Here is a 12693-nt window from a genome sequence, read left to right on the forward strand (position 1 = left end):
CCAAACTGAAACTAACTCTAAGTAAAGAGAAATTAAACAAACCCAAAACCATACACAGCTTTATCCAGGATGATCCCGAGCTCAAAAACTGAGATCCGGAGAGGTTGAAATTCTGAATGTTTTCAACAGATTAGCCAACAGTCAGAACAGTACATTAGAGACAGGGAGCTTTGGAAAGGATACCGAGTAGTTGTACTTTATAACCTGACACACAGCTTTCACTAACCAACGTCTTCCCAGAACACAGGACAGACTTCTTCACTCTGGTTCAAAAATCCCTTGGCAATACTCATGATGGGCAGATGGGTGGCTGTATGGACTTCTGAAGGCATTAGCTTTTTTCCTGTGAGCAAACCCATTGACTCCAACTCCTTAAAAAGAAAGCTTTATCCTAATGAGTACACTTGTTTTAAAACACTCACATCTGAACTTTAACTTCAATTATGCTGTGCAGAAAGTCACCCGACAGTAACATCTCAAACACCTTCTTTGCTATCTCTATAGATGCACATCAGAAGTTCAGCACTTCCACTCTAGTTGGGAACATACACCAGGATTTTCTTTCACTCCCAATTTTGGAAGCCATGTTAACTTAGTAAGGTTGCCAACATAGAAAATATACTGTGAATAACAAAGTGTCTCTGCAAACAGGCAGCCACTTCAGAGAGAATAGCTAAACCCCTTGTTAAAATGCAGCTCGAGAAACATGGAGTTTGTAACTCTTACTGAGGCCAGCCTCAAGTTTACAATGAAAGATTAAAATCTCTCAGTCTAAATCAATTATCCATCCTCAATGTGCAAGGTGCATTTGAACCACACAGTCTAGAAAGGGCTTTGCATCACAGTACACAAGCAGTGACAGCACTCATTTCCCCACCAGCAAGCTGAATTTCAGCTTAATAGCTCAAACATTCCCTTGACTATATTCATAACCACGGCTCCTGCCTCTACAGTAGCTAAAGAAGAGCTACACATGAACTCTTTACCTTTGAACCAAAATGACTAATGCTCACACCAAGCTGTTATTTTCCATGCAAGATAACCTAGATTTAAAATGAATACCCATTCACAACAGCATGAAAAGGAAATGTGCTCTACTGGACTCCAGTGATTTTGCAAACTAGCAGGAAATGAACAAGCACTCAAACAGGGATAATCCATCACAATATACACTTTAACTATTCACTAAATGTACTTTGGATTTAATTTATTACAACTCAATGTTCCAGACTTGCATCACTATTTTGTAAATATAACCAACTCTTGTTCCCAGACCTCATTTCAGGACTCTGCATAGTACCGGCATGCAAAAAAGGGAGATTTTATTTCTACACAAGTACACAGACGAAGGGGATGTCTCAACAACACCAGTCACTATGTTCTTGAATGACAGTTTCCAATCCTGCTTTTAAAATTGTTAAGCTGGTCATGTACCAGCATCAAATAATCTCAGATTATTCAAATGCATCATATTACTCTCTTGATGCAAACGGTTTAATCCACTATTGTGTTTTATTTTTAAATCACTAATATTTTTTACTATGGGCTTGCACACAAACACTGAATAGGAAAGATGATCTGTCTGAAGAGATTAGTATTTTTTAAATAAAAAGCCTCCTTCCTTCACGAATATGTACCTGATGTGCTGCAAGTGTTTGGGGGACAACACATGCAGCAGCTCTTTATTCTCCATCCATTTCTTCCTCTCTACACATGCCTTCCTCAGCCTCCTCCAGGATCCCGAATGCCAAATGAGTAAGAGGTTGTTCTTGGGCTGGCCAAGTCAAGGCTCCCCTTGAGCTAGCTGAGCAAATGGCACTCCTTGTTTAACCAAGGGTCTGTGCGCATACAAATCTGCATGTAGGTGCATAAGACACAAAGCTCCCCCTCTCTTTGAAGATGCTTGGCTTTTTGGGGGAGCACATGCTCATAAACACCTTTTCTGTATGAAAACCAACCTTCAGTCACACACAAAGACATCTTCACATTGCAGACTACTTCATCAGTGCCATAAGCTTACTCTGTAGTTCAAGCTTGGCCACAACACAATCCTGACTACTGCAGGAGGGGTATGTAAGAGACCAAAACTATTGCTGCCTGCCTAGGTCCAATTTCTGTACTTAGAGGACTTCTCTGGACAGAAACCGCTGTTCTCCATTCCTTCCCCACCTCCATCATACGATGGAAGTTTTACTTTGAAAGTGACCCTAAAGGGAAGGTTAAGTTTCCTTTTCATGCACCTGACCCCACCACGCCTTTCTGGACTACTTACAAACTCTGCAAACTAGGCTTTCCATATTGCCTGGCAACCTGAAAGCCTACAATCTACAAGCCAAGCTCCAACCTTCTCCATGCCATTCCCTGCTTAACCCTGTGAAACAAATACATTTATTAGGTGTGCCTGGGCCTAAGTGAGGGCAGAAGCTGGTCCTGCAGATGAAACTGCATTAACAGTGCTATGTATCATGCTCAGCAGAACACACACCAGCTCTGCTTCAGAACAGAATAGTAGCAACAGCAACTGGGACAAAATGGACCCAGCTCCTACATTTCACCCTGAGGTGGGCTGAAGTGACTCCAGAACAAACACTCATGGGTATATTCTTTAGCGTTTCCATTCAGCAGCTCGCTCTCAGCGAGAGGGGAAAGAGTGTGTGAGTGGGAAGGCACCACACAAACCTCCACCTCCATTTTGCAAAATGCCTATTTTTAGACCTCAGTGTACATGCCGAGGCACACAGTGCTACTACTGTAGCAATGGCAGCCAAAACCCTCCGACTGCTTGTTTGTCATCAATCAAATACTCATGCAGGATTGCACGGAACTGCGAAATACACTCACACAGCTCTGGAGCACAGCCCCAGCACAATCCTTGGTATTAGTTACTATAGAAACCAGTCCCTGGGCACAGGCGCTCACAGCAGGAAATCATGCAGATTTCAATTTTACATAGTAATAAATGCTGCAGGAGAGGAGCATCTCATAACAATTGCAGGGGTTGATTGTACAAAGCCAGACCTCTTCCACCCTGCAACACCGCCATGCTGCAGATGAAAACGCGCTCTCCTTCCCTTCTACACACACACACACACAATTGCCACTGCTGTTAGTTCTGAAGTGGTTTCCACAAAGCCTGTGTGCTGGGATGGCAGCTGCAAATGCTTGCAGCATTTTTCAATGGCTTCATTAAGTTAGAAAACATACTCGTTTTTACACACGACCAGGTGGAAACAACAACAAAAGCAAATTCGGGGGGGGGAAACAGCAAACAGAAAGATTTAAGCATATCTAAGTACTCTGAGTCCAAACATTTCACAGGAAGTACTATCAGGTCACAACCCAGAGCTCCTCTGGAAACAACCCATCTTCCTTTCCTTCTCCACCCTGCCCAAAAAAGGAACCTGAATGGAGAGAAGGTCACAGATTAATTTGTAGGAAAAACCACCGTAAAAAGCACAAAGACAAGAATAGGGCTCTGAGCCCTGAAGTGAAACAGGGAGGTAATTATAACATTTTAACTTTTCAGAAGTAGTTCTACAGGTTGGACTTCATCCGGTGTGGGAGTGGAAGGGAAAGACATGCAGCACAATGTGCTTCTTGTCCTAGGGAGATGCTAATTTTCTACTTCAACCCCAGAACCAGTGTGGACTCTTCCCCACCTCTCTAAATGATCCCATAGCCTCAACAGTGCGAGCTCTGCTACCTCAACCACGGAAGAAGAAAGCAGGGAACTGCTTCACTGAAGACAACAAACATGTAGGGGAGGAGGGAAGGGGTGAACAGCTTGCACAGCAACAGGGATAAGCATTCATGCTGGCAGCACCCGACAAATCCTTGGGCAAACAGAAGGACAAGACAATGGAAGGAAACTGGTCTATTTTAAGCAAGACCTCATTATTACCATGAACATGCACTGCTTCCCTGGAAGCAGCAGGTATGCAAACATGAGATGAATCATATCACCGAGTAAACCACCTGGCAGTAGGAACGCCAGTTTGCATGGACACACACGGAGCAAAACACACACGATCTACTGTCCTGACACCTCCGACAGCACATGGAGAAGCATCCTTCTGGGAGGCAGACTGCATCATGGAGCAAAAAAACCTGTTAGACAATGCAAATGCCACTGGTGCTTTTGTTAATGACTTTACAGTTAATGCTTTTGTTAATTATTAGACTGAGCTCCATTGTTCTGGATGCTCCAGCCAACATTGCTGCAGCTTGTACTTTCACTTTTTATATATCTCATCTGTCATTAGAAACAAATATACCTCCTGTCCAGTCAGGGTAGGAACAGACTTAGGGAGCTGGAGAAGACATCCCAAGTCAAAGCACACATCCTTGTACTAGCACCTTTGCAAAAATCGTGGCATTTCTTTATATCAGCAAGCCAAATGGTTCAAGGTACCTATGGGCTGAGGTAACTGCCTGGACTCTGGTCAAGTACGTGCTCACTTCTCGAGAAGTCTGGTGAGTTTGCCTCAAGCCAACTGACCGCACCAACGTGATCCTTCATCATCACATTATCTGTTATCTCTTCCTGGAAGCTCCCTCTGAGGTGACCAACAAGAAGACAACCTAGATTGAGACAACTGTAATGCACAAGGGCCCACAAGGATGCTGGGGGAGGGCTTCTTCCTTAGTGACTGTAGCAGTAGGACAAGCAGTAATAGGTTCAAACTTAACAGGGGAAGTTTAGGTTAGATATAAGGAAGGAGTTCTTTGCTGTGAGTGTGGTGACGCACTGGAATGGGCTGCCCAAGGAAGTTGTGAATGCTCCATCCCTGGCAGTGTGCAAGGCCAGGTTAGATGGAGTCTTGGGTGACATGGTTTAGTGTGTGGTGTCCCTGCCCATTGCAGAGGGGCTGGAACTGGATGACCTTAAGGTCCTTTCCAACCCTAACTATTCTATGATTCTATGAGGGAGCAGAAGCACAGCACCTGCTCTGCTGCCTCCACAGCACATTATGCCAAAGTTCACAAGCCAAGAAGCACTGCCCTACTTCACAGCAGCCTAGCTGAGTCTGAACTGAGCTTTAATTCTCCTCCCACACCACACACTACCTTCCTTTCTGTCTCATGGCAAATAAAGTTACTAAATAAAATGCAGTGGAAACAGATCTTCAGCTACCCTTGCTATCCTGGTGACAGATTAAAAGCTGCAACAACTCTCTTATTGTGGTTCCTACAGAATTGTTGGTATGTGCCAACTAGCAATTTATCACATCAAAAGGCTGACTGAATTGGCCTGAAAGGGGATCTCCCACCACAGGAACATGTGCTACACTGGGAAAACCAACCACCAACCAAAACCTCAGCCTCCATTTTCAAATCCACATCCCACTATCAAAAGGACGCTTCTGCATCTTTGTGTCTACCCTAATAAATTATTCAACAGAAATTCTCAGAGCCATTTACGATTTATCCTCATTATTCTCAAACTGGATGCCTAAGACATGATTCTATTGCTAAGACTGAGAAAACTCTTTGGAGCTACAAAACCAGTAGTTACTTACTGAAGTGTAGGTGCTAAACATGAAGATGCCCAGAGACACAAAGTCATCATGTAGCTGCAGACATCCATCCATCCATCCATCCCAAGCCTACAGGAAAACATGACTATCCTAAAAGCACCACCACCATGTAACAAACAGGAGAGGAAGAACTACAGCTAAGACTGAGTATATGAAAACTTAACTCCACGCTAATCCCACTTCATATACTCCCAAAGATTTCTGATTCAGATGATAGGATGATAGTGAGTAAATTTACATTCAGCCAAGAAAAAAAAAGCCAGCCACTCCAACCTTGACACACCTGCCCACTCTTTGGATGAAATATTAAAGCAGCTTATTTCCTTCTTCCCCCTCTCATCCTTTGATTTTTCTCCTTCACAGAAGGTAGTGTTGCATTCAAATGTTCGTGTTTCTGTCAGCATACACAATCACCTGCAGCTCTACGCCTTCTCCTAACAACACCGCAGCCTCTTAGCAAAGCACCTTAAGCTTAAAAAGAATACTGGGTTGTAGGGCAAATACAAACTCCACTTGTGCATCACATTGTGCACTCTACCAAAGGGTAGTGACTATGTAAGTTATTATAGCAATTATTTTTATCTGTTGCCCTGGAAATTTCTCCTCAGTAGGAGCATCAAAGCAGCGCAAATGTCACCAATGACCCTGAGCTAGATTTCATCTTGACCTCAAAGAAAAAGGAGGCCAAAATAAATAAATAAAACTCCTTCACGCTGCAATGCACACACTCACCCAAAGAAAAGGCAATGGTGATGCTTTATGTGCAGAGCAGCCCTTTTAATCCCCTACATATAAAATCTAGTCATGAATAAGCAAACCACTTCACTTGTACTTGGGCATCTAAGCTGTTCATCCCATTTTGGTTCCAGCCAAACAGGCTCACATCAGCAGCAGAGTTCTCAGGGTACCACACTTGTTGGAAGACATGAACTGACATTTGCTACTCATCTAGAGAGGGACAGGAATATGGAAATAAGAGAATAATATAGCACCGCTCCTTTTATGTGTGTTTTATATACATGTTTTATAGTTTTAGCACTTATAAGCAGCATTTCCAAGTCCCACTTTCAAAATGCAACAGATGTGTAATATACATCCAGCTAACCATTATGAATTGGTCCTGTGTTTTGCATCACTTCATGAAAGTATAATGGAAGACTGAATGGTTCATTTAAATAATTTTCTTCCTGATTATTTCATATTTGAAAATGCACAAAGAAAGAGCCAGGACTGTGTTATTTTACTTCAAAGACTCCACAGAAGGAACGAGTGCTTATTACAAAGTCTTATCTTAACTGACAGGAAGCTCAAACAAAGGTTTTGTTACTTGAGTAGGAGCATCTGAAATTAAAGAGGAGTCAGAAAGACAAAGGAATTGGACAATGAGAACCCCTTTCCTCTGTGCCCAGCTCTCTTTTCACTCTGAAATTATGCACAGACACCCATCACAGCTCCCAGATCCATAGCCACCTTTACTTCCAAAATGTTAATACAGATTTTAAGTCTACTGCTATAGATTGTGGAGTCTTTCCCATCCCCAGACTCCCTTTTTCATTTCTTTTGGGGTAGAAGGAAGCCACCTTTCAGTGCTGTCTGTAACATTTTGTTATGGCACCAAGGATTTCTCCCCAGGGACACACTGTGGCTTATTTGCAATGAGCAAGATACCAGTTCAGAAGGCCTAAGCACACTTACTTGGAAAGATAAGATGCTAATTCCAGCACTGCAACACTTTGTGCAGCTTGTCACCTTGGAAAACCACTTCAATACATACCATTTATATCCTGGCTAAGGCAACAACGGAAAACCCAGAGTAAGGACTACCCGAAGATGCACTCACATAATACCTGGAGCAACATGAATGCAGGGTCTGCCCAGGAACACAGATCTGCAGCAGAGGTACTGTTTTAAGCAGCTTTATTAAACCTGAAGAGCAGTCACTGAACACTGCTGTACAAGAGCTACTCGAGGCAGACACAGATATTAATCAGATTTAATTTTGTGAGTAAGAGTGTTAAACCATATTTACATTTCTGCACACTGATAAAGTTTAATGGGGCCTGAAAGAAGTACAGACACTTCAACGCAGCACTTCTAGGCTCATACATCCTGCTCCTCAAAAGGGTAACATTAAAATGGCTATGCTGGTTTTTTTGCTACCCTGTCACTGCTACATGGCAGGGAGGCTCAGGCTGAGTTTTGTTTTCAGGTCTGTTTTCAGGTCTCTTTGTAGCTGGTTGACCATCAAACAGCTCTTCCCTGCCCAATCTCAGACCCCCTCTGCCCACTTGGCACCCTCAACTGGTATCTCCTGCAACTCCTGTCAGTGGCTCTGCAATACCTTAAAATCCTCTCAGAGATCTGTAAAATGAAAGAGACAGAAAACGTAAATAGACCAACCAGCAATGAGATACGTCAAAATTACCAAAGGCAGGGAAAACATACCTTTAGTAGCGCTTGCCAAGTTGAAACAAGGCAACTTCAAACAGCATTTCAATATGTGGAATTCAACTTGCCAGAGAAAGCTGCGTGATAACATTGAAATGTATCTTGAAGTGATTTAACTAAGCTGCTAATACCAAAACACACCTATGTATATGTAAAATCCTTCCATATGAAGGAAAAAACAAAAAACCCACAAGCCTGGGTATCCGCTGCCTCATTAACCACCTCACTTTGAAGATCAATTTTAAGCTTCAGGGTAAATCAAAGCTCTTAGATCACCTTTCCCTAAGTTTTAATTTACACCTGTAAGATGCAGGTAGGCAAGACAGGGGCAGTTTTTTTTCCATAAGCCACTGATGGTGTATTAAGCAGATGTAGAAGAAGCATGCATGTCTTCACATTAACCTTCATCATTACACAAGCAGGATATTTATTCTTCTCACCTACTTGTTTCAAGTTCCTGAATTCTAGCACTTACCTACAAAGGACATTCAAATGCAGCGGAGGCAGAAGAATATTAGCATACAAAAAGCAAAGCAATTTACATATGTCCTTTTACATACTGTTCAAACCCAACTTATAACATCCTTATATGTGATGTATGTTTCTATTTGGGATGCATAGTTCATAAGAACTATGTTTTCATAAGAAAATGAATTTTTAATGCACAAAGTATTAGGTAAAGAGCTATTAAATGACTTAAATCTCTTTCATGCTTCAGTTAGAATTGATGAGGACAAAAACATTCAAAATTTCAGGTATTCAAAGACTTAAACCATGAGGAAAATCTGAACTAAACCTCACAAACACGCACCTCCCCAAAAGAAAACCTCACTGGAGTTTAAAGGTATCCTGAAGTATCTAATTTAATAATTTGTGAGCATTCTCTTTAATAATCATAGTGAGAAATAATACCAGATTCCACTGCAGACTATGGGGTCCTGCCAGGCTGTATGCCAAACAGATGTAGCTTGAATAACACAAACTGCTAGATAGATGCATGTATCTTGTTAGAGCTCAAAAGTTGAAACATCTGAAGGAATTTTGTTTATAAAGATCTCTGGTACCAGCAGAAACCAGCCCACGCTGCTATATAGATAGCAATATTAGAGGATCACCAACATAACTTGACAGCCCCCCATCCAAATGATGCTTTTCATGTGATCAGACGCACAGAAATAAAACCTTTTGGAGACAGATGCATCAGAACTCTCCCCACCTGGCCATGTTTCCCCTTGTCAGGCTGAAATCAAAAAGCACTGAATTGAGGGAACTGAACTCAGGGAGAAAGAGATTTAACTGCGGGTTGATACACATCTAAATGGAGAGACAAAGAAGAAAGCAAAAGCTGAAGTGAGCTGGCCATGAAATTAGTGTATCAAGTCACCACAAAACCCCAGATACTTCACATTTAGAGCTTTTGCCACTTCAAAAGCTACAACATGAAGAAAACGCAGCAAAGTGCAAGTCATCAAACTCAATCAAATGCAAGTCATCAAAACCAAAGGTTTTACCATTGGCGGAGCTCAAATTATGGCCTCCACCTGAGCTCCAAATGGGAATTCGGACATAAACATCAGTATCATTGCAGAACTACAAGGAAGTGAATGTCAAAAAGAAAGATGCACCAAAGAGAAAAACCAATGTTTAGGAACAGCATTAATGGCACAGGAGGTATAGCAAGACATCAGCTGGAACAAGGACTGGAGTTGATGGAAATAAGCTCTCAAACTTGAACACATAGTGCGTGCAAAGGTAATGATCTCTTCTTGTGTGTGTGTGTGTGGACATGTATATCCATGTAAACACTTTTTCTTCTTTCAAAGCTAATGCTGATGCAAACAGATTAAAGAGTAGCCAGAAAGTGCTTCTGCTGACTGATAAAACTGTCATCAGCTAGATCAGCGAGTCTTAAAATAACAATTCACTTTCTGGAAAACTATAAGTAATTACAAATAAAATGCAGCACCCAGCTTCTCCACACTCCAGTCATCCTACAGGGAACTAACACTGTCCCTCTGGAACAGGCATCTGCTTCAGCACTTTCATATACAGTTCCCAGAAGAAGCTTTTGGCTCATACAATGATAAACCATCTTTACGATTTAAAACACACCAACCTTCCCTGCCTTTATCATGGAAGGTGCTACAAAAGTCTTGTATATCCCCAGAGGTTGAACACGAACTATTATATTTGGTTAATCTCTTCACTGAGAACCCTCTAAACAGTGCGAAGTGCAGCCAAGTGTTTGACAATCCAATCCATGGTTTTATAAACTGGCTAAGTAACAGGCCAAGTTTAATAAATAATTGTTCCAAGTTAGGTAACTCCTCAAAGGAAGTACCGGAAGCCCATTAAAATCCCCACATCAGAGAAGAGTAACACTAAATTTGTTTGGGTTTTGTTTTCTGAATATAGTTGCTTATACAAACAGCAAAAAAGTTTATATGAAATTGTGCCCTAGTAACTCATGGGGAGTTTTGCCATCATCTTCCATGGGGTCAGTCCTTTATCCCTGTCCACAGCAAGCTAGGAGGACTTGTCTTTGTTAAAGGACCGCTGTGCAACCTCAGAGATGCTCCAAGGCAATAGACTACTTAGATGTAAATATCCAAATGGGCACAAGTGGAAGCTGGGAGGCAGAACAGAACCACCAACTAGCTTGGAGTTTTGATTCTTTGCCCAGAACATCACTTCCTAAAAATAAAACCAAAATTCCCTTCTATTCTTTCAGTCAGGGAAGGCAGAACGACAGAACAGAAGAGCTATACAAATTTGGCAGGCTTGGATTTACAGAGCTGCTTTTGTAAAGGATGTGTTCGAAGAGATAAGAGACAAGACACGATGCCTGTTGGACTTGGTCCAAATAACACAGCAGAAAGTGCAAAATACCCTTTAAAAACCCACACAAGCCATTTTTGTTTGAGAGTAGGAGAGTTTTAGTTGTTCTGGTATCTCAATGCAAGTTCTATAAGCTTGCCAGCACAGCCAGAAAAGTCTCAAGGATTTTGACAGGGTTTACTTTTCCCTCTGGGGATGGAAGAAGAAATAGAAGACAGCACGCTCAAAGGAAAGACACGTAAGAAATACAAGCTGAGTTCTGCCTTGAGTCTCATCCTTTCCTTATTCCACTTTCCAGAGGGTTTATTATTTTATGTGAGAAGATTACCCATAATATACAGAAGGTATGCATATAATGAGGAACTTATCAAAATGTAAATATTAGCTTTAAAAAGAAATAAAACTCAAAACTGTTCTTTCTTGTCATTCTATGGCTTAATCCTTGCTCCAGCGGCTGCTGCTACTCCCGTCAGCCAGAAATGGAGGAAAACAGAAGTCTGGCTGAGTTTGCATGCTGCTAATGGAAATGCACACTCTTCATGTTAGCAATATTACTGCCTTACTCTCCAAGTCAAGCAACAAGGACACTTTAGGACTCAAAAAAAAAACCTACAAAACCTCTAAGATTAGAAGTGCCCAAAAGCCGCTCACTCAGCAGTGATATGTGCAGTTTGGATTTACTCTCCAGTAACAGAGCCCGGGGACGCAGTGACCATGGGGAATGCCCTACTGCTGCAGGGACATCTGCACGCGATGCCTTGGTCACTGCACATCCAACATCAGAGAGAAGCAGCCTTTTGTTCCGTTCCAACTCAGCAGCCTGGAAAGATTGCCAGCTGCACTCTTTTGGCCTCCATACTCACCAGTGAGCTTAGACTGTTACCCAGAGAAGCCCACAGCCCAGGAAAATTGATCTTGATCAGTAACATCAGACTTAAGAGGAGGGATGAGCAAAGGCTTTCCTCAAAGATGGAAGCACAGGCTACTGTCATCATTACCTGCAGACCTCAAAGGCCATAGCATCAGCTTCCTTCAGCAACCCCAAATTTATCTATACCAGATGAATATCAAGCCTTTTACATTCACATAAGGTACAGAAGCGTCAGTGAATACGGATTTCAGTAAATCTTGCTTTCAAAAATATTATTCATCAACACAGAATTCAAATGGTAATTAAGAAGTGTTCACATGATTGATGACACATTTAAATTACAGGTTTCCAGCATTTTTGTTTCAGTAAAGAAAAGACTACTTCCTTTTTCACGTGCTGCTTTTCCAAAGTGCAAGTCCATCTAACAGATGTCTCGCAGATCTGCTTGTCAATGTAGCAAGTTAGACTTTTTTTATGACAACAAACGGTATAAACCACACAGCATTCTGTTAAACTCAATATTGACACATCTGCTTACCACGTGTATTAGTAGCCATGTCAGCCACTTTCTGAAAGGCATCCAAAAAGGCCGCAGCTGCTACTACTGTAGTCCTGAAATGCATACAGATAACAAAACATTAGCAGTGTCTCATCGTTGCCTATTTAATTATTGCCAAAAACATTTAAGCTTATAAAGAATACCACTGTGAACTTGCAGAGGCCACAAAAAAATATCCTCTTTTGTAGCTGAATTTAGCCTTTTTCCTCCTTCACTTCTTAATCCTCTCCTTGCTTTGTGTTAGCACTATGGACTTGCAGGCAGCCACGCTAATTCTGTGCTGCGAATGGCACAGGACAGGTGCTGTTTCAAAAGAGCACATCCCCCTTCTAGCTGATTTCCTCTGATGAACTAATATTAAGCAGTCAAACATGAAAAACAAATCTAACATGCATTATACTGCAGCCATTAGTGTACAAATTACAGCCACTGCTATTTTC

The 12693-nt window shown here is 41.8% G+C and overlaps 1 protein-coding gene across 8 annotated transcripts in view; it reads right to left on the bottom strand.

Moving 5' to 3' along the window:
- MTSS1 (MTSS I-BAR domain containing 1) overlaps positions 1-12693 on the bottom strand; it is a gene marked incomplete at its 5' end in the record, with an annotated part of 124924 nt that overhangs the window by 93655 nt on the left and 18576 nt on the right. For all 8 annotated transcript variants that reach the window (XM_080611500.1, XM_080611495.1, XM_080611498.1 and 5 more), the window contains one exon: positions 12233-12306. In XM_080611500.1, the coding sequence (XP_080467626.1) occupies positions 12233-12306 (74 nt within the window). The remainder of the gene's footprint in view (positions 1-12232; positions 12307-12693) is intronic.

This window comes from Psittacula echo (assembly GCF_963264785.1).
Source record: "Psittacula echo genome assembly, chromosome: 2".
In the NCBI taxonomy this organism is placed as follows: domain Eukaryota; kingdom Metazoa; phylum Chordata; class Aves; order Psittaciformes; family Psittacidae; genus Psittacula; species Psittacula echo.